This window comes from Gadus macrocephalus, chromosome 13 (assembly GCF_031168955.1).
Source record: "Gadus macrocephalus chromosome 13, ASM3116895v1".
Classification (NCBI taxonomy): domain Eukaryota; kingdom Metazoa; phylum Chordata; class Actinopteri; order Gadiformes; family Gadidae; genus Gadus; species Gadus macrocephalus.
In genome coordinates, this window is record NC_082394.1 from 13,577,798 (window position 1) to 13,599,608 (window position 21,811).

Here is a 21,811-nt window from a genome sequence, read left to right on the forward strand (position 1 = left end):
CCACTGGCTTTATCTGTGCTGGGCTGCTCCTCCCAGAGTATTTTACTGAAAAATGATTTTGAATGCACAGCGTTTGGCAGACTTACAAATCAAATACTGCATACCCCCCCCCCCCCCCCCCCCCCAAGCCCATCTGTCTGCCTTCAGCTGATTCCACTTAGGATAATTGCTTAATTGCTGTCGACAACAACAACAGCACCAATTTCGTATACTTTTCAAAAATGTAAATAATGAATAACAAAATAAAAGTGCTCTTCTCATTGTCGGTATGTTGGTTGATAAACAAATATAGGCCTTTATCGTCTTGTGTTGGAAGGTTGGACCTTTAGTCCAACCTAGTGCATTCTTGGTTGGAAAGTTGGTCTTAAGTAAATCTATAAGACCTATGTACTACTCTGCTTTTCTGTTCTTGGCATGTGCTAAGTGGCATGTGTTAAGTGGTGCAGTACATAGATCTACTGCATTCTTACATTCCTCTTATCTCCATACATAACATACTCTAGAGAGACTGACAATCACATTATGCAGAAGACTAATTAGCATATCACGACAGGCGACGCAATCTCTGCATGAGCTGTTAAGAAAAACCTATCTCATTCTCTCTCTCTCTCTCTCTCTCTCTCTCTCTCTCTCTCTCTCTCCCTCGCTCTCTTTCGATTCCCTTGTTTATTTTGCTGCTTTCCCCACCTTTTGTCTTATTTTATTCTCTCAATTCGACCTACTCTGAAATGTACCATTTTCTCTTTCCATGCTACTCTCTCTCTCTCCCCCCCCTCTCTCTCTCTCTCTCTCTCTCTCTCTCTCTCTCTCACTCTCTCTCTCCCCCCCTCCCTCTCTCTCTCTCTCTCTCTCTCTCTCTCTCGTTCTCTCTCTCTCTCTCTCTCTCTCTCTCTCTCTCTCTCGCTCTCTCTCTCTCGCTCTCGCTCTCGCTCTCTCTCTCTCTGACTCTTACCCCCTCCCCCCAGTGCTAAGACCATTAGGAACACAGCTTCGGTGAACCTGGAGCTGACAGCGGAGCAGTGGAAGAGGAAGTATGAGAAGGAGAAGGAGAAGAACCGGGCCATGAAGGAGGTCTACCAGAGGCAGGACGACGAGCTCCGGCGCTGGAGGAGCGGTCGGTTAATGATGTGACGTGTGTGTGTGTGTGTGTGTGTGTGTGTGTGTGTGTGTGTGTGTGTGTGTGTGTGTGTGTGTGTGTGTGTGTGTGTGTGTGTCTTCCCTATGTCAGGATCATCTCCCATCGCTTGGTTGAACATTTTTAAATTCAAAGCAAGTGAACAGAACTTTAACTGGGAGTTTATGTCAAAAATCTTTGACAATCGGGTATCAGAAGACAAACTACCGGAATCAAACACACATACTCACCATATTTAGCACTCTGAAAACACGCACGCACACACAGACAAAAAATGGAAACCACTAAACAACACAGGTGAACAGAAAGAGCAATCAACCCAGGTGAAATTAGTCTATTAAACGAAGAGACGCAGCGAAAACCTTAAACTCGTTGCAAAACATGGCAATAATTTTAATGAGAGACACAAGCCGCAGGATTAGCAAAATAAAGTAATTGACTTTAATTTGCGTGGCAGATTGGATTCCAAAGCGCTGCAATGTACAGGTTCAATAAAATGTAATTTATATCCTGAATCAATGCATAGGCGCCCTTCAGCCCCACAACTGTCTGTGGTCACGTGCCTTAATGCTTGTGTTCAAGCATCAATAGGCCTTTATCACAGAGCTGCAATAGAAAGGGCGCACATATCATTTTCTTAGTGAGTTTGAACCGCCCCTACTGTTACAACCCTTTGATTCAATCCTATTCTATGTTTGAAGAATGATGTAACATAATGTATTATAACATATACGGACCACGGAACATATCAATTCCGTGGTCTTTGGGCTGGAAATGGTTGGAAAAACATAGTATCATTGTGTTGTTTGTAAAACAGCGAACCTCCAAGAGACTAAATTGGGAGAACTAATGCGTATGTGTCATATAACCAATGCATATAAAGTGTACACTGTCCTATATTTGCACACATACGAATTCACACCTTGTGTATTGCATTCAAAAGTTTGCTTTGCACCACCAGCTAGGCTAAGACCAGCCATCCGCAGAAGTCACACCATCTGCTCCCTTCCTGCCTGTTGCTGCTAGCCATCGCTCCTTGTTAGGGCAAAGTGATTTTCACTATGGATGTGGAAATGGTACAGCGATGGGAACTTTGCGATTGCTCCACCGCTGCCACATTCAAAGTACAGCCAGATGATCTCCTTGGGCGCAGGGACGTCACTAGGATTTAGAGGCTGGGGGGGCTTAGCCCCTAGCAGTGCCCGAAATGCATGCGAAAAATGTTCATCACATCTTTAAAGGGGTTCTTCAATTCATATTACAGTAGAGAGTACAGCAGAGCATCTATCAGGGCCTGTTTTCTCTTACTCTTACTTAAATGACCCCTCACCCCTAGCCCCTCCCGCCAGCGCTCTCGGAAACTATTTTAATCCAAAAGACAACTTCTAATTGTATTAGTATTTATTTCAACTCATACTCTGGCTTATTATGTTAAGTGTAGGCATGTTACGATTTCCTTGACAAATTTTTATTTATTTTTTAAAAAAAGGCTTTTGAACATCTTGGGGGGGCTTAGCCCCCCCAAAATAGGCCTAACGACGTCCCTGCTTGGGCGTCTGTCCAAGAGCGCTCAGTGCCTCCTCCTTGGGCGGCTCGGGCTGACATTGCTGAAGGCCTTTTGGCCACTTAGTAGAATTAGAATCCTTACAGCCTTTGTGGAGCTGCTGTGAGGGTTTTCATGTTTTATACATCGCTGTGTGTTAGTGATCCTCGGAGTGAACAAGGGGATAATCTCACCTGAGGGTGGTTAATCAGAGCCATCATTTAGTTGTTGGACACACACAAACACACACACACACACACACACACACACACACACACACACACACACACACACACACACACATGCAAAGACACACACAGACAAGCACATTCACCATATTGCAGTTTGGTCAATCCAAAAGTCAATGCACTCAACTGTTTGACATTCAAGCTATATAATAAATCAGTCATGATTCTAAAATTGGTTTATCCCCACTGGTTGAAGCTGTGGATATGAAAATGATGTACCCATCTATGCCTGTCAGTCTGCATATGTGTGTGTGTGTGTGTGTGTGTGTGTGTGTGTGTGTGTGTGTGTGTGTGTGTGTGTGTGTGTGTGTGTGTGTGTGTGTGTGTGTGTGTGTCCACATATAAAACCACACGTCCTATAAAAGTAATCGAGGACATTTAATTTCCTAATGGATCAATTTGACAGCCTCGTTGCCCCCTACCCCCGTCCCACAGTGACCTCCGTATTGTCTCCCACCTCATGCAGGGAACGCCCAGAGATGGATGCACTTGACCCCCACTCTCATGTACTTCCACACCCCCACCCCTCCACTCAAAGACTAGGGCTAAGAAGCCGTTTACAGCAGATGTTCATATCCCCCCAAAAGACCACCCCCTCAGGCTCTCCCTCCACACATACACACTCACAAACACACGCACAATCCCACATTGAAACAGACACACACACACACAGTGACCGCTGAAGTTGTATTCCTGTGATGCTAATTAGATGCCGTAAAAGAATGCCCTTGTTTTAAAGAGGACTTCCCGCTCGGTTTATGAATCCATAAATCAGATGTGGAGCGCCGCTCCGGTCCAGCTAGGGAACCATTGTCTTCTCTTCTTTGCAAAAATAAGTAAACATATTGTTGTCTTGAAGCAGATATTCAATCACATAGGCCAGCAGTAAGTTAATGTGTTAAATTGAATTCAAAACCATAAAGTCAAAGGATGAAAAACACACTAAAGATGCCCTAATCTTTATAGAGAACATAAAAGACAAATAAAAACATCACCATCAAGTAATATCAATAAATCTGTACCAAAGTCTCAGAGAGGTGGTGTTGATCCTCATTCAATTTCTCTTTAGGGGAAAACGTCCCTCAACCGGAGCCGCTGAGCCCGGGGTCGCTTGGTGGGCAGACTGCGGCCCCCGGGATGGACGGGCCCTCCCAGGACATGTGCAGCCCCTGCAGCCCCTGCAGCCCCTGCAGCCCCTGCAGCCCCACAGACTCCATCGTGGTGCGCATCTCCGAGGAGGAGCGGCACAAGTACGAGGACGAGATACGCAAGCTCTACAAGCAGCTCGACGACAAGGTGATGGACGTGGCCAGGGGCTGGGGGGACAAACACATCGATCACAGGCGGGAACGGGTGACACATCACATCACCGCAGACACGTTGTCATTTACTGCTCGCAAACAATCGATTGTGTTCCGGGTGTGTGTTTGCATTCTTCCCCATGGCGTGCAACGATCCCATTAGAGATGCATTCGTTCATGTTTCATTCATGTAAATGGTTGCCAGTGTGAATGTACAGCAGCACTGCAATTTTGTTTACTTGACATCTGGTAATGGGAGTCATTTGGATGATTGCCATGTTTGTCGTCATTTGTCGTAACTTGCCACAGCATGCCGTACACAAGGACTTCCCCATGTGCTTTATAAGCCATCATTTCTGATTGTAATGCTTCTTACAGTTTCCATATCACCACTGACAATAATCCACTAATAGTGCCGGTGTTATGTGTCCCGTTTACCTCCGTGTGTCTACACAATGTGTCAGCGGGAAATGGGAATATTCTAGTGGCTTTCAGGGTTTGTGGCGGCCCAGTAATAGCTTAGCGGATCCACATATCACTCTCCATCCCCGCTGAAATACATCAGGGATAGTGGTGGCTGGTCCCAAGTGCATGTGTAGAGATTAGTATATAGAATATAAATGCATACACTAAGCATCGTCACGTGCGTGTGTGTGTGTGTGTGTGTGTGTGTGTGTGTGTGTGTGTGTGTGTGTGTGTGTGTGTGTGTGTGTGTGTGTGTGTGTGTGTGTGTGTGTGTGTGTGTGTGTGGGTGTTCCAGGATGATGAGATCAACTACCAGAGCCAGATGGTCGAGAAGCTGAAGGAGCAGATGATTGACCAGGAGGAGGTAAAAGACAGCTTTATGTTTGTCCTCACCCTCCCCTCCCAGACACACACACACACCCACCCCCACACACACACACACACACACACATCTCCCTGGGGTTTAAATGCTGCACAGCTGGCAGTCCTCTACGTAGGAGCACCAGAATCACTGTAAATGAGTAAAGGTAAGATTGCACGCCTTGAGTGAAACTCAAAGGGAAATGCAAATGTTTTATCTTTTCGAGAGCTTGAGGGTCCAAACGAAAAAAAAGATTTGGTCTTCACAAAGGCAGAGTCAGCCCCTGTGAAACGCTTTACCAACATATGAGGAAAGTAGTGCGGTAGTAGGCTGCAGGGCTGCACTGGCAGGAATGACTGAAAGGTGCCTGCAGGGTGTTTATAACCCAGTAGTATTGCCTCCAATGTATTTTCTTTCTCCTGTTAGCCTTCCCAAAGGATTTATTGTTCCCATTCTGTCACCGTCGCTTGACAATTAGCTATTTAAAATGACTGTTTGCATTAAGTTTGGGACCACTGATAGAGCTACAAATACATTGTTTCCTAAGAAGTTTTCAGAGGGCTCTAACCCTTTTTAAACAGAAAGGTTAATACCCCCAGGCCGGGGAACCTTAATGTTACTGGTGGACAAGTTCTAAAGAATAATGTAATCGACAATCAATTTTTGAGTAGTCCACATTTATATAATACCTTTTTTTCTTTAGAATTTGTCACCCAGTAAACATAAAGTACCCCTAGGGGTAGTACTTTTCCGATACCCGCATCAACATCAATAACATTTGAATACTAATATTCACATGCACAATGTTTCTAAGTGATCTTGAACGCAACCATATTATTAAAACCGTTTTCTTTTTTTTATTGATGCTACAGCTAAGAAGCCATTGACTATCTAAACGCCCAAGGCATGCAGCTGGCAGAGGCACACGCCAGGATCCCTGCATACCCAGAATAAGCTGAATCATTACACAGATAACAAACCCATGTTTCTCCCCACTTCTTTTGTGTTCACCTTTCGTGTTCATCTTTGCAATGCCAGATAACAGGCACGCCTCTCTGGCATCAGCCTGTTTAATCCTCCAAAAATGACAGTCCTTTGAGGTGGTGGTAGAGGGGGAGGGTGTGCTCACCTTCAGATCCCTTTCATAGAGGGTAGACCGGTGGTCATGTAAGTTGGAGAACCACTTTATCCTTATTATCCTGGTATCTACATTGGCAGGCAACCTGGCTGGTGTTAGACTTTCAATTTTCAGCCTCCACTCATCCATTTAGCCGACTAAACGGCTGTAAAGAGCTGCAACCAGCACAGGCACACTCACACACCACACACACACACACACACACACACACACACACACACACACACACACACACACACACACACACACACACACACACACACACACACACACACACACACACACACACACAAACACACCCAGTGCTCTTCCATATTCACTTCAGTCATCCATCGGGAGCACAAAACAATAGTTCCGCAGTGGGTTGAAGTGAAGAATGTTCCAGCCGCTCTCTGGCAGGGTCCTTCTGGGTTTCACAACAAGCCTGCAAGCTCACATGGCCTCTACAGGGCGTTGTCAGGATTAATGGCCGTGCCTTTGCCTTACATAATGATCCCATCACTGCTTTAGAAGTGCCGGTGCATTACACAAGTGGTGAATTGTATATGTGCGTTGTGTGATGTGTTTTGAGTTCTATGCAGCCAGAGGAAATATGTAAAAAAAAAAATTGAGATAATGTATAAATGTTACGTGCTTCATATAATTACCTTTTATGTGAAGCGTGATGGCTCATTATGCGTTGCAGGATCGTTCAGCTATTATGTTAATGCCTAACGTCTGACATGTAATAGTTTGAGTCCTATTAAAAAAAAGCCTAATCTCTTATAAATCCAAATGACCATTTCATAATCAAATGTGGCTTAATGCATGGCCACGGTTTACAGACTGTAAACACCTCTACTGTGTCGTCTAGTCGACCACCACCATCAGAACCAACAGCTCCACCACCAACACCACCCCCACCGCCAACATCCCCACCACCACCATCAACCCCACTATCACCACCGTCACCACCACCACCACCATCCCCACCAACGCCCCCCTGACCCACCAACGCCCCCCTCACCCACCAACGCCCCCCTGACCCACCAACGCCCCCCTCACCCACCAACGCCCCCCTGACCCACCAACGCCCCCCTGACCCACCAACGCCCCCCTGACCCACCAACGCCCCCCTGACCCACCAACGCCCCCCTGACCCACCAACGCCCCCCTCACCCACCAACGCCCCCCTGACCCACCAACGCCCCCCTCACCCACCAACGCCCCCCTGACCCACCAACGCCCCCCTGACCCACCAACGCCCCCCTCACCCACCAACGCCCCCCTGACCCACCAACGCCCCCCTGACCCACCAACGCCCCCCTCACCCACCGCTCTATCACCATCCGCTTGTTTCACTTTCATCTCGCGACCCAGAAATGAGCCGAGGTGGAGATCAGTGCGAGGCCCGTGTGTTACCTCATCCCCCTGAGCGCTTATGGGCCCCTGGGTGTGTTCCAGCTGCTGGCGTCGTCCCGCGGGGCCAGTGAGAAGGTGCAGTCGGAGCTGTCCCGCCTGCAGAGGGACAGCGCCTCAGCCAAGACAGAGGTGAAGGAGGTGCTGGAGGCCCTGGAGGAGCTGGCCCTCAACTACGACCAGCGGAGCCTGGAGGCCGAGGAGAAGAGCCACAAGAACAAGCTGCTGGCCGACGAGCTGGCCAAGAAGATGGTGGGTCTCCTTTATTGCATCCCTTTTCCTGTTTTGTTTTTGGTTGTTCTTTCTTCTCGTCTTCCTGGGTCTGGTTGCCTCCTCCGTCTCCAACTATCTATCAGAGGGGGAACGTTTATAGGAACAGACGTGCTGCTGTCCAGGGACACCGGTTGCTCATTCCAGATAATTGATTTGTTAATCGGAGAGGAGCTAATGATCAACAGTAGCTTTCTCTCCTGATCCTTGGAGAACGACGGATGAGCGAAGCATGTTGGAAGTCTTTGTCTTCTATTGATATTTTCATTATTTGGTTGAGCATCAATCAATAGTATCCAAACTAGATGTAAAACAGCATTAGCTTCCAGGTAACAGTGTGTGTATGCATGCCACAAGCAGTAGGTCTAGAATATATTAAAGGTAAGCGGTCTGGAGAAACTAGCCTGAATAAACTCAATTTTAAAAGTTGAAGCTGAAAAAAACACATTAAACACGTGACTAGCTTGCTAGCTTTAGCCAAAGGCCTGCCTAGCCTGGGGAAGACTTAGGCAAAATTAGCGCACATGCAGAGTGTGTGCCGTTGCCCGAATAGGTAGGCAGAAAGACAGCTAAACCATCCTATCATTTCAGGCCACATGAAAGTTTTGGCCGAGCTTAAAGGCCCGTCAGCGCATTTGATTTATTCATTGCTGTTGGGATGTAGGGAGAATTTCAATAAATATGAGCAAAAAAGCCTCGAAAATAAATGCACCACCCTAACCCAAGGGCGTACACGCTCATGGTACATGAATATGTATGGACATAGATACAGGGGACATACAGAGACTTGATAGGAGGCGGGTTAGAATTATATGGGAGAGGCATCCACACATGCTGAGAGAGATCTCCCAGGGTGTGTGGTGTGCTTGTTCACAACAAGGGAAGACCTCCAATCTGCCTTCAAAAACATCCCTTATTCCTGACAATGCTGGACGACGATTTAATGAACAGTGTTCGTTAAATCGGGTGGGGCTGCGTCTTTCTCCAGCTTCTAACAACAAACCCGTCCCCCGTAAGGTCATCTTTTATGGTGCAGTGTTAACTTGTTGTGGCTCTTCCAGGTTGTTTCCCACAATGACGCCGACTGGCCTGGTTGGCTGCATTTATCACCTGCTCCACACCCTCCCCCCAAGCTGTTTTCACCCATGTTTCTTCCCTGGAAGCTCCATGCCTGGGCCACAGGGGGGTGCAGGGGGTCCCAGAAGTGCCGTTATTCATGTCCTGCACCATCCATCTGTTCATCATCTGTTCATCATCACCCCGTCCCCCCCGTCCCCCCCCGTCCTTTTCATCGTCCGTCTGTCCGACGGAGCCCAACCTCTTTCATCACGCCTTGCATTATTTACATTGCAACTCCATGAAAGTCCTCCATTCATCTTCACCTCTTTATTGCCTCTATATAGGGCCACCAAGGTCCTCTCAACAGGGGTTCATGTCCACGCATACATCTCTCGTTCCCTGCACTTTCCTCCCCGCTCTCCTCCTCCTCCTCCTCCTCCTCCTCCTCCTCCTCCTCCTCCTCTTCCTCCAATCTTTTCAATCTTCCCGGTCGCTTTCCGAGCTGATTGATCGCCGTGTGTTGTGTGCCGCCCCTTTGTGTTGAGTTAATGTCAAGGGAGGACAGGAAGTGGCCCCGAGAACGCCCGCTGTGTGTGGAAGCTAACGTTGCTAATCGCGGCGGGCGGATAGGTTATTGATGACGCGGCTCATTGACCAGTTCTTCTTCTCGCCTCACACACCCCTGGAGTCCTTAGCCGTACACCTGACGCTTTAAACTCCCGAGTCTTGGAGGGGGGTGCAGTTCCTTAATTACCGTAATGGCGCAGCTCAGTTCATCGATCACGTTGACAACCGGATACCGTGTCCAGTAGCGAGAGACGAAAGAGAGCCAACACTTTTATGCGTCCAGAAAATAAAGTCTTTGATACCAGATGTTATTAGTGGTGTGAAGAATGAAGAAAATTTGCAAACCGGGGCTGGGGTGCCGGCCACGTCTCCGGATAAATGTCACAGAAAGACTGCATGATTTGTTGCTTGATTAGATTGTGTCTCAGCTAGATTTCTAGTTCACTGCTAGGGTCTCTCAAACGGTCGAAGCAGAATTGAGCGAGCCAGGGTCGAGCCGGTGACCGTTCGAGTAGGACTAATCCATCATTCATTCCATTCAATTAATGGTATTTGAAGAAATAAACCTTTATTTGACCCCAGGCGGGGAAATGTGGATGTTTTCAGCAGCAAGAATACAGGTGAAAATAGGGATGCCAAGTAAACATGCAATACAATGAAATACAAAACAAATAAAATACAATTCATAGACATATAACGTAATGTTAAACAAGAAACAAATGAACATGAAAATGTATTGAGTGTGTGTGGGTGATTGGGAAGCAGCCTCACCTGACTTGAGTCTGACAGATTGGGCTCTGGGGGCTTGGCAAGGCTGCACACCTTGGGTGCATAGGACACTGAAATCATCTATCACAACACACACTCAAGGACAGACTTGACATGCAAGAGGATTACACCTGCTCTGACTGTAACCAAGTTTCAAACTCGACAATTCACCGGTCCTATGCATTCTCCAGCTGTGTCCTGTGTCAGAGCAGCCCAGTAAAGCCAAACAGGTGGCATGTGGCAAGGAACAATGCTCCGAAATGTATTGATGAAGTGCACAAGGTGTGTTATTCTAAGGGTTAGGCTTTAGGCCTTTGAACTGGCCAATAGATGTCAATGTAATCATTTGGCATTTGAACTTCCTTCAAAGACACCGTCGTTGATTGATTAAGAGCCTTCCTCAAATTTATTCTTATATTTCATGAGTGCCAATTTCTGGCTGAATACGAGATTGAGAAGGGCACTCTCAGCTCCATCGCTCCTCCACAGAGCTCTCCTCATGCTGCACCCATCCATCCCTCTTATCCCTGCAGCATATTGATTTTACGTTTCCCATTTAAGCAGCTGCTCATCGGGGTTAAAGTTAACATAATCTGTCGGTGAAATGCTTAAGTGCTTCAAAGAATAAGATTCTCCTAACTCTATGATTATCTTTTACTTTCTTTGACCAAACCTCCATGCATTTCCTCACCCCTCTCCCTCCGATCTCTTCCTGTTATTGTCTCTCTGTGTCCGCTGCTCATTCCCAATGCCTCTCACGTCTGGCGCTACCCCCCCCCCCCACACACACACACACACACACACTCACCCACACACACACACACACACACACACACACACACACACACACACACACACACACACACACACACACACACACACACACACACACCACACATACACATAGACATACACACACAAACACATACACAAACACACACACACATACACACACATACACACATACACGCACGCACACACACACACACACACACACACACATACACACACACACACACAAGCACATGCACACTCTCTCACACACACACACACACACACACACACACACACACACACACACACACACACACACACACACACACACACACACACACACACTAATGCACCTTTATATTCCTCACACCAGACCCGCCTGGTGGCGTTGGAGGCGGAGCTAAGCCGTATCCAGGAAGCCAGCGGTCGCCAGCGGAAACGCATCGCAGAGGTGCTGAACCGGCTGATGAGGGACCTGAGTGAGTTCGGCACCGTCCTGGGATCTGGGGACGCGAAGCTGGTGAGGGGACCCTTCACAAAGCCTCCCAATATGCTGATGACCACAATCTGCCCAGTCGTTTTATAGACATCATAGCCCTGTGGGCCCAGTATTGTCCCTGTACGTGTTTTTGAAACTACCTTGCACAACCTCTCCTTGGGTGTTATGTAGAAAACTGTGTGCCAGATCGTCCATGTATTGCTTAAGGCATTACAGACATATTGAAAACCTGTCTATTTGAGGCCTGGTCAAACTGCGGTTTTGCTTCAGCGGTTTAATTAATATTGATGGGTTTGTTGTATTTTACATGGCTCATTTCATCGCCAAATGTCACCTTTATGGCTGTTGAAAAAAAATAAAACACCAGAGTGTTTCTTAGGGTCTTGCTTACTATTTTGCTTCCCAATCACTCTTTCTCCCTTCCTCTGACAACCCCTCCCTCCCCTTCCACTTCCACCCCTCCCCCATCCGCCCTAACCATCCCCATCCATCCCCCTGCTCCCTCTATCCTCCCCCCTCTCCCCCCTCTCCCCGCTCTCCATCTCCACATCCACCACCCCCGGCGCGGTCCCCCCCCCCCCGGCCCAGCCTGTGGAGGTCTCCGGGGGGCTCGAGGAGGAGTTCACGGCGGCGCGCCTCTACATCAGCAAGATCAAGTCGGAGGTGAAGTCCGTGGTGAAGCGCTGCCGCCACCTGGAGAGCCTGCAGACAGAGTGCCACCGCAAGACGGACGAGACGGGCCGGGAGTTGTCCTCCTGCCAGCTTCTCATTTCCCAGGTGAGCGATGACTCACGTTCCTCTTCTCAGCCAATATGGTACAATGCGCCTTTTTTTTTTTGGCTCTTTTGGAAGGCTTCGTCTGTTGAATGTCTTTTTGGTCGGACTGGTCATGTCAAAGGTTGCTTCAAAGTACCGGTACACACCATGCACTGAGATGAGCACGGTTGGTAGTAATGGGAGTGAGATGCTGTGAGATTTGAGAGGGGTTTAATATATATATATATATATATAGAGAGAGAGAGAGAGAGAGAGAGAGAGAGAGAGAGAGAGAGAGAGAGAGAGAGAGAGAGAGAGAGAGAGAGAGAGAGAGAGAGAGAGAGAGAGAGAGAGAATTTTAAAAAATAAAAAAGAGAGAAGAGATTTCGGAACTTAATGACTTAATGAAACATCCCGCCATTTGTCATTGTCATTGACAATGGTTTTATTCAAATAAAATAATTTTGTGTCACACGCATACTACACAAGATGTAGTCCTGAACCAATCAGGGAAGAGCCCTCGTGTCTCACAGTAGAGACAAGTATGTAGGCGCAGCTCAGCCGTCGATTTGCATGCGTACTCCTGACCCAATCGTGTTGTTTGTGTTTGTTTGTGTGATCTTTGCAACTGAACTATTTGTCCAACACGGGTGTATGTGGGCGTTCAAGTTCGGACCAACAGCGGTGAAGATTCTTCTGTTTATCACACTTTGTTTTGTATATGCAACAGCCAAAGTGTGTACCAGCACGGAGTATCGTATTGTTGCCGACCTGCACTCGACCTACGCTCAAGACACACTCCTGGATCTCCTTAACACAGCGGGACATGCAGAGTACAGCTACAGCCAGGCTGCTCCATAGCCTCCCGGGGAAACTGGAACGACCAGCAAGCCTGAGAAAGACACGAGCAGGGCTGGTAGCTAATGTCCCTGGGGAACTAAACGACCATCGAATGACTCGAGAAGGAAGCCACGCAGAGCAGCTGGAACATTGAGGCGACTGCGGTGTCACATACCCTCCCAGCGCTATCTGCTATACTCCGTGCCAATCTGCCCTCAATGAACGACAGAATGGACGGGATGATGGCCTATTCAAGGAATTCATTTAAAAGCTGTGAGGCCGCTATACTATGAATCGGGGCTACACAGGCCCCTGCAACGGACTCATTCTACGCCATGAACCTTTTTTGGGTATTGGATATTTGCACAAGGATGCTATGGATCTGCAAAGAAGAGCCAAGGAAATTAGAGTGAAACGTAGGCCACTTAGGCAAAGGGTGCCAAGGACAAAAAAAAATTCAATTCTGAATATTGATGAGTTGGCATCTGGAATTTAACTTGACACCCTTTTCAGCAAGGTATGATACCACAAGGAGCTCTGATGATGCAAGGAGGGGTTTGAAGATGAGCAGATATTTAAATATCCCAGCTGGCCGGCATGTTTCGACACCACAATACATGGAGGTCAAGCGGCCCTCAGAACATCAGTGCCTCTGTTCTGAAGACATACAGCAAGGAGCTGGCCCCGTTGTGCCAGCCCATTCTCCAACATCAACTGACTAGACACACACACTGTCCACACAGTCTGAAAAGACTTCACAATTTATCCCACTTCCTAATAAACCGTGCCCCAAGGGGTACAAGGACTTTGGACTGGCAGCCCTAACCTCAATATTAGTGAAGTCATTCAAGGGAATCATCTCAAATATGCTCATTAATCGAGGATATGCTTGACCCGTGTACAAGTGTGTACAAGCGACAGGACTAAAGATACGGTCGCTACCCTCATGCACCTTGACTCAAAACATCTGGATGAACTCAAAATACAACCATATGCCAGAGTGCTGTTCATAGAGTGCATTCAACACAACATAGTCAGACATACTGCTCCTAAAAATACATCAGTTGTAGATTAGGACATATTTTATGCACTGGTACTCTTCCTTCTGGTACCATCTACATTTTGACCCCTTGTAAGGGTCAATAATGCCTACCACCCCCCCCCCCCCCCCCTCCTTAATAACTGCGGAGCTCTACATCGTCGTATCAGCTCCCCAGTGCTACTCACCCTTTACACCAACGCCGGTGTTACTAACGTGTCTATTCTACTGTCCACTCCATCTTCAAACCCTCTGATGATACGACTGATGAAGGAGGGGGAGGAGCCAGATCGCTACATGGACAGGGTCAACAGAGTGGTTCAGTGGTGTGCCTATAACACTCTCACACTTAATGTCCTCCAAGTACAGAAGAGCTCCTCTTTGAAACCGCTCATTACAAACACATTGCCCCGGTGATAATTCACAACCGACCCATGAAACAAACATCCTCTTTCAAATACCCGTGGGGGCACGTTGACAGTGCACAGTGCTGGACCTACCGTCTGGACTTCAACTGCAATAAGGTAGCACAGAAGTTCTGCTTTTTTTAGGGAGACTGTGAGGAAATCCTCTCTTTATCCTCCTGCTCCAGCATACAAAGCATCCCACGACACAGAGGCTCTGGTTCCGCGGCCTCTCATTCCAATTGCAGGCCAGGATTCTACAGCTCCTGGGATTCTGCTCTTAGCTGGGGGTTCGCTCTGTGGAAGATTCCTTAGCGCGCCCTCTCGACTTGCTGAGGAAATGTCCCTGGGCCCGATTCATGTCCTACATAAAACTCCTTCCCTCTGTAAGGAGTTTTAGGGTGCCGGGCTGCAGGACCAATCAGTTCAAGCACTCGTTACACGCTCAAATGGACTAAGCTTCCACCCACACGTGTGTGTGTGTGTGTGTGTGTGTGTGTGTGTGTGTGTGTGTGTGTGTGTGTGTGTGTGTGTGTGTGTGTGTGTGTGTGTGTGTGTGTGTGTGTGTGTGTGCATGTGTGTGCAGGATGGCAAATGCTCTTTCACGTTAGACGTTCTTTTATGTCAGATGTTATTTTTACGTTGTTGATGATTGCTTGATGTCATGCGAGAAAATTGTTGGTGTGAAGATGGATAGAATTGTTTTATTACTATTATTATTATAATTTATATTATCATCATTATTATAGAGGGGCAGGCACAGTCAACCAGCATAGAATATTCTCACAGCACATTTAAATCAATGGATAGCTAAGCTCTCAAATCCTCCCTATTGCAGCATTAATTTATATTGTTGTTTATATTGCTGTGAGGGACACTCAAAATATAATGTTTCTGTAAAAAATACTGTTCTGGTGATGTTTGGGATCTTCAGGTTTTTCTTGGTCGGTTGGGTCTTCTTGGGTTAGATCTCTAATGAAACCATTAATGATGAGCGTGGTGCTCCTAAAATATTAATTAAAATGTTCCTCTGTCTGCCTAATGTGAATTGCAGGCGGTGAGTGTTTCAGAATGTGACCATCCTAGAGATTAAAAGCTAATCCTAATTTCCACAAGGGTGTCATTAATATTTAATACAGCCCATTGACCTGGCTCAGTGAATCATAAAAAAGCTCTTGCAGAAAACGGAAAACGAAAAAAAGGTTTGACAGTGCCGTAGGTGGGTGCTCTCGTGATGAGAGGTTTGTCTCACGCTGCCCTTGTGATGTGGTCATGTGACTTGCAGCACGAGGCCAAGATCCGCTCGCTGACGGAGTACATGCAGGAGGGGGAGCAGAAGAGGAGACGGCTGGAGGAGGGCTACGACTCCCTGAGCGAGGAGCTTGCCACGCTCCAGGCCCGAGGTATACCCCACCGCCTAGCCCCTCCACCCGGTGGGGCAGCGAGCATATGGTCCGTTCAGACATCGGTCCTATCATTATTATAGCTGCTGGGATTACAGGGTTGGAGAGGGGGAGAGAGCAGAAAAGAGTGGAAAAGAGGTTGGTTTGATTGGACTGTTCATTGATTGCTTGAAAGCAATCAACCTATGCTTGAAATGCGCCCGAGGGACGAATAGATTGCACACCACACCACACCATGTACACCAGTCACCGACCCACCGCATCAGATCATTCCCCATCACTGACTAAATCAGGTCAGGCAATCTACTACGTGTATAGCAGGTCGTCATCTATTTTTGTTGCGTGAACTCACTCGAGGCTAGTAAACCATGTGAGACTAACCTAACCACACGTCAGGCTAAATCGATAAAAGCGCAAGGAAACAGGTGGATTGACGAGGTAGGTCGATTTCTGTGCCGTACGTTTACCGTACTGTACAACACACATGCATCAATAGTGTGTAATGTCAGGTCAGCGGGGAGGCCAGTTATTCCCACTGTTGCGTCCCAGGGAAGTGCATCAAGTGAGCAGTGGATTAAAGATTGGATGGATCAATTCTGGCCCTGCTCCAGAATCCCAGCACAGAAAATATGTCAAATCCTCAAGCAGTTTAGCCCTGCGATAGGATGGAATGACATAGGCATCGGCACCTCTCTCGCTCAGCACATCAATACGAGAGCAGAAGCACATCGAAAATAGAACGCTTCGTATTACACCTCCAGCAGCACATATGGAAGCATTAACTAATACTGCAGAACCCATCAGTCGCTGTTCCAGACTCTCCTTCCTCCTCTTCCTCCTCTTCCTCCTCACTATTACTGCTAACGACACTTCAAAACATCAACATGAAGGGCCTTTGCGGGTGTGTAACACATGCACGCACGCAAACGCACACACGCACGCACACACAAACACACAATGTTGAATGAAAGACATTGATTGTAAAATTCATTGAGTGATCGCAGGCAGAAAAATCACTATGAAAATGCAGACCACTTACTGCTACCAAAATTATTTTCTTCTGGATACCCAGCTTTCCACCTAAATAGCCATCGTAGGATTTTTGAAGATAATGATATTAAGATCTCATATTATCTCTCTCTCGCTCTCTCTCTCTCTCTCTCTCTCTCTCTCGATCTCGCTCTCGCTCTCTCTCTGGCTCTCCATCTGTCTCTGTCTCTGTCTCTGTCTCTGTCTCTGTCTCGCTCTCACTCTCTGTCTCCCTTCGACTTCTTTCATAAATGTGTGTTTTTGTTTGTTTGTGTGTGTGTGTGCTTCAGAGACTTTGGCCCAGGTTTCCAGGAGGGAGAAACAGATGGCTGTCAAGGAATCTGATGATATACAGGTAACCATGGTGACAGCCTGACCAATTCGGCAAAATGACCCATTATCACCACCGGTCATTGAGATTGTGAGCGTATGTGTTTTTGTGAATGGGTTTTTGTAGGAGTTGACACGGGTTTTATATGCCCATTTATTCTTCAGTCTATGAATGCCCATCTGTACATTTGTGTGTGCATGTAAGTGTGTGTGTGTGTGTGTGTGTGTGTGTGCTTGCGTGTGCACGTGCGTGCATGCATGAATGCATGTGTGTGTGCACCCAGCCCATCTGCACCGATGAGTGTAACTCTCTCTGTGTATCGGCCGTAATTTATGTGGTCCTGTCTGGCTGCATTATGCCTCTCTCTATCCTCAGACATGTCTCTCTATCTTGTCTCTCTATCTCCTCTCACCGTCTGTGACCCCCCCGCCCCCCACTCCCCTTCGCTCTCTCTTTCTCTCCCCTGCCTCCTCCCGCATTCCCACTCTATCTCTCTCTCCTGCTCTCCCTTCCTCTCTGCCCCATCTCCTTCTACCCTACCATCTCTCTCTCTCTCTCTCTCTCTCTCTCTCTCTCTCTCTCTCTCTCTCTCTCCTCCACTTGCTTCCACCCTCCCGGGTATCTCCCTCCCGTATCTCTCCGTCGCTCTCTCTCACTCACTCTCCCTCTCCCTCCTCCACTTGCCCCCCCCCCCCCCCCCCCCCCCCCCCCTCCTGTATCTCCCCCCCCCCCCCTCCCTCCCCCCCCCTCCCCTATCTCAGAGAGCCCTGGAGCAGCAGATGGAGGTGCGTCGTCGGGCTCACAGCAAGCAGCTGGGACGCCTGCGGGACGAGATCAATGAGAAGCAGAAGACAATCGACGAGCTCACAGAGTCAGTGCACTGCCCATATCTTTACTCCCTCCGCCCCCCCCCCCCTCCACCACCACACCCCCAGGGGCGGTTGGGAGGGGGGGGGGAGAGCCATCGCTTGCCCAGGAGACATTAGAGGTCATATGGAATGGTTATTTGGAGGTTTGCTTCAATCTCTTTCACATGCTTCAAGGTTGTCCGGCTCACGCTGGATTTAAACACTGCGGACGAGACGTTGAATATCAAAAGCAAAATCCAATAAATATATTTACTGAGATACACTATAAAATTAATTAATTTAATCAACCCACTATATTTGTAGTGCAGAATCACGATGGAGGGATGGTCCCAAACTTTACAATTAAGAAGAATACTTAAGACAAAGCTCGCAGCAAGCAGATGCAATTATTAAAATAAAACCACCACATTAAAAACATCAGTCTTCATTTGAAGATTTCAACTGAACGTTCCTCTTCCACTTGTAGTGGAAGACCATTCAAGAGAGGAGGGGCACAGGAGGCGACATATCTTTCGTTAATCGAAGGACTGAGCAAGAGATCAGTTTGAGAGAGCAAAGGGCGTGGCGGTGTGTATGGCATCATAAGCTCGGATAAGTAAGGTGTTGCAAGTCCATGTGCCTTACAACTTCAAAGAAGTTCAAAGCCACTCTGGCTTACACCACTAGCCGGTGCAGAGAGGACAGAATAGGTGTTATTTGATCAAATGTTTCAGGTTTCTTTTCAAGATTCTTCTCTGCACCATCCTGACAAGCATACGCAGTCATAGAATAGGTCAGATTTGGGCAATATTACTAAGCAGAAAAAATACTGTCTTGGTAATAGCCTTGAGATGGGACTGGAATAGGGGACCAGAATAAAATGAAAGAAATCGGATTTGCAAATGATGTCACCAAGGGTAAGAATATAGACGGAGAAGGGCAAAGGGCCAGGGCCCCTGGGGCACAACAATCTTTCAGAGATTCATTCAGATTGCACTTTTGTAGCCTACACGTTGAGCTCTATTGGAATACTATAAGGTGAAACATGAAATCACCGCCGTTTGAATACCAATATGCTTCTCCAAGCAGCATAGAGGTATGCTGTGATTAACGGTGTCAAAAGCTGAACTACAAGCCTAGGAGCACCGACATTGATGTTAAGTTAGAATTAAGTATTAATTAAGTTTGGTCAAGGCAGTTTCAGGAGGACGGGACCAAAACACTGACTGAAGTGAATCAAAAAGATTGTTGTTGGATAAGCAGGCAGTTAATTGATCATTGACAGCCCTTTCAAGCAATTTAAAATAAAATGAAGATTGAAAATTGGTCTTGAGCTGTTCAGAATTTTGCAGATCAACACGGCAGATATAAAGGCTGAGGGCAAAGAGAGCACAGGAAGCAAATTATTGATACTATCAAGAATAGGACAATTTAAAACCGGGAACAGTTCCTCAAAAATATTTGATGGTAAAGGGTCTAATATGCACATTGTAAGTTTGGAAGTCATTACCAGGCTGTTGAAGTCCTCCAGGGAAATCATTTCAAACGATTAAATAGTGCACTTGGTCCGAGTCACACTGCCTGCATTTATCAACGTATTGGAGGGTTCATAGAAATCATTCTGAGGAAAGTGTTGACCAGTGTAATTATCTCGAGGAGATAGAGCTATTTTGCAGTGGTGTTCTCTGTGAGTTTAGCAATGATTCATTTGATGAATGTTAACCGCTTTAGGTTAATCGGCTGTGCACAGAAAGTGCACGATTATAATTCTGAAAACCCTGGATTGAGGCTAGGCGAGAAATCTCTTGTTCAGTGTACGGGTGCCTTTGTTTTCTGTATGCGCACGGATATGTGTCAGGCTCTGAACACATACTTGCAGTACAGAGAGAACATCGAAAAGACACACAGGAGTGGCATGAAACCCGAACATGTAAATTAGAGGAAACATCCACATCAGTCCCCCAGTGAATTTCCACTCTTGTGCGTGATATTCTTCACATGAAGGGTAAAGTCTAGACTAGTAAAAAGATCCATATATATAGTCTACCTTCCTGCTCAGTCATTTACATCAAAATCACCCAGTAAAATACCCTCACATTTGACAAGAACAATAATTCACAGCATTCACTCTTAGAAAATGTGGATTGTACTTTGGAGGTCCAAGGTTAATGCCACAATGTTACTTTCTCAAAACCGAGGCTTTAAATGCAAAGGTTGCTGTGGGCCATCACCGCACACACTCAAGGAGAGATCTCCTGCATGGCAAAATGGAGCACCAGAGCCGTGTATCATTATCTACTACCTTCTACAATAAACCAGCTTTCCACACCACCAGCCTGCGTCCTTTGTCTGGAGAAGTCCAGTAAAAGTCGACCAGGTGGTGTGTAGCAATTTAAATTGTTACACTGGCTTTCACTGGGCTCTCCCGACAGACACAGAGTGGTGATGTGGAAAGCCGGTTGATTGTTGAAGTTTGTAGATAATGATTCGTGACGCAGCTACACAGCTATTTATTTGTGTCATTTATTTTGTGTTTCAGACAATTTACCATTTTAATTGTCGTCAGGGTAAGTTAGTCAGGTATAAAGGCCCTGTTGTTGGAATTGTGAAAAAGCACATATTTGATCAATTTCCAGATTGTTGTGCAATAATGATGCAAAAAGGTCCCGGTCTAATAATTGTCAATATCTTTTTAAGAATGCTTATCTTTGTTACCATGTGGCAAGCCCTGAAATTATTACTAGATTTTACAATTAACGTGAGGTTGATGAATTTGGCGGTAAATGTACATTCCAATAAGAAAAGTTTGAAACTCGCTGAGATCAGGGGATTCTTGGCATGTCAGGTGATGTGATGTTTTGATGCTCTGCCGGCTGCAGTCGTAACCAGAGGCAACATCTGGAGCTGGAGCAGCTGCACGGGGACTATGAGCACCTCCGCGGCCGCGAGCACCACAACAGCCGACGGCTGGAGGAGCTGATGTGAGTCCAACCCATGCACCCTTTAATAAGATCAACCGATCACTACTTTAATCAGAACGTATGACCCATGCTTTGGTCAGAACATATTATCAGTACTTTGATCAGACCATACGATCAGTACTTTGATCAGACCATATGATCAGTTCTTTGATCAGACCATATGACCCATACTTTGGTCAAACCATATGATCAGTACTTAGGACAGACCATATGATATGATCAGTAATTTGATCACACCATATGATATGATCAGTACTTTCATCAAACCATATGATCAGTATCTTGATAAGACCAAATCAGTATAAATCTTAACTTGCCCCATCTTTATTTATGTACCTTTGTTTATTTCTCTCTTTCTCTCTCTGGCTCCCTCCCACCCTCTCCCACTCTCTCTCCCTTCTTTCAGTGTCATTTTGATGGAGTGTGTCACACTCAATGCAGGTTTTGATGTCTCTACCCCTCAGTAAACCTCTCTCTCTCCCTCAGTAAACCTATCTTGCTCAGTAATCCTCTCTCTCTCTCTCTCTCTCTCTCTCTCTCTCTCTCTCTCTCTCTCTCTCTCTCTTTCTCTCTCTCTCTCTCTCTCTCTCTCACTCTGTCTCTCTCTCTCCCTCCTTCCCACTCTCTCTCTCTCTCTCTCTCTCTCTCTCTCTC

The 21,811-nt window shown here is 46.9% G+C and overlaps 1 protein-coding gene across 1 annotated transcript in view; it reads left to right on the top strand.

The window, feature by feature from the left end:
- kif5ab (kinesin family member 5A, b) overlaps positions 1-21,811 on the top strand; it is a 54,963-nt gene that overhangs the window by 19,161 nt on the left and 13,991 nt on the right. The window contains exons 10-19 of the mRNA XM_060069966.1: positions 966-1,114; positions 3,996-4,222; positions 4,988-5,056; positions 7,635-7,841; positions 11,401-11,547; positions 12,115-12,303; positions 15,851-15,968; positions 17,288-17,352; positions 18,090-18,199; positions 21,056-21,157. Coding sequence (XP_059925949.1) covers positions 966-1,114; positions 3,996-4,222; positions 4,988-5,056; positions 7,635-7,841; positions 11,401-11,547; positions 12,115-12,303; positions 15,851-15,968; positions 17,288-17,352; positions 18,090-18,199; positions 21,056-21,157 — 1,383 coding nt within the window. The remainder of the gene's footprint in view (positions 1-965; positions 1,115-3,995; positions 4,223-4,987; positions 5,057-7,634; positions 7,842-11,400; positions 11,548-12,114; positions 12,304-15,850; positions 15,969-17,287; positions 17,353-18,089; positions 18,200-21,055; positions 21,158-21,811) is intronic.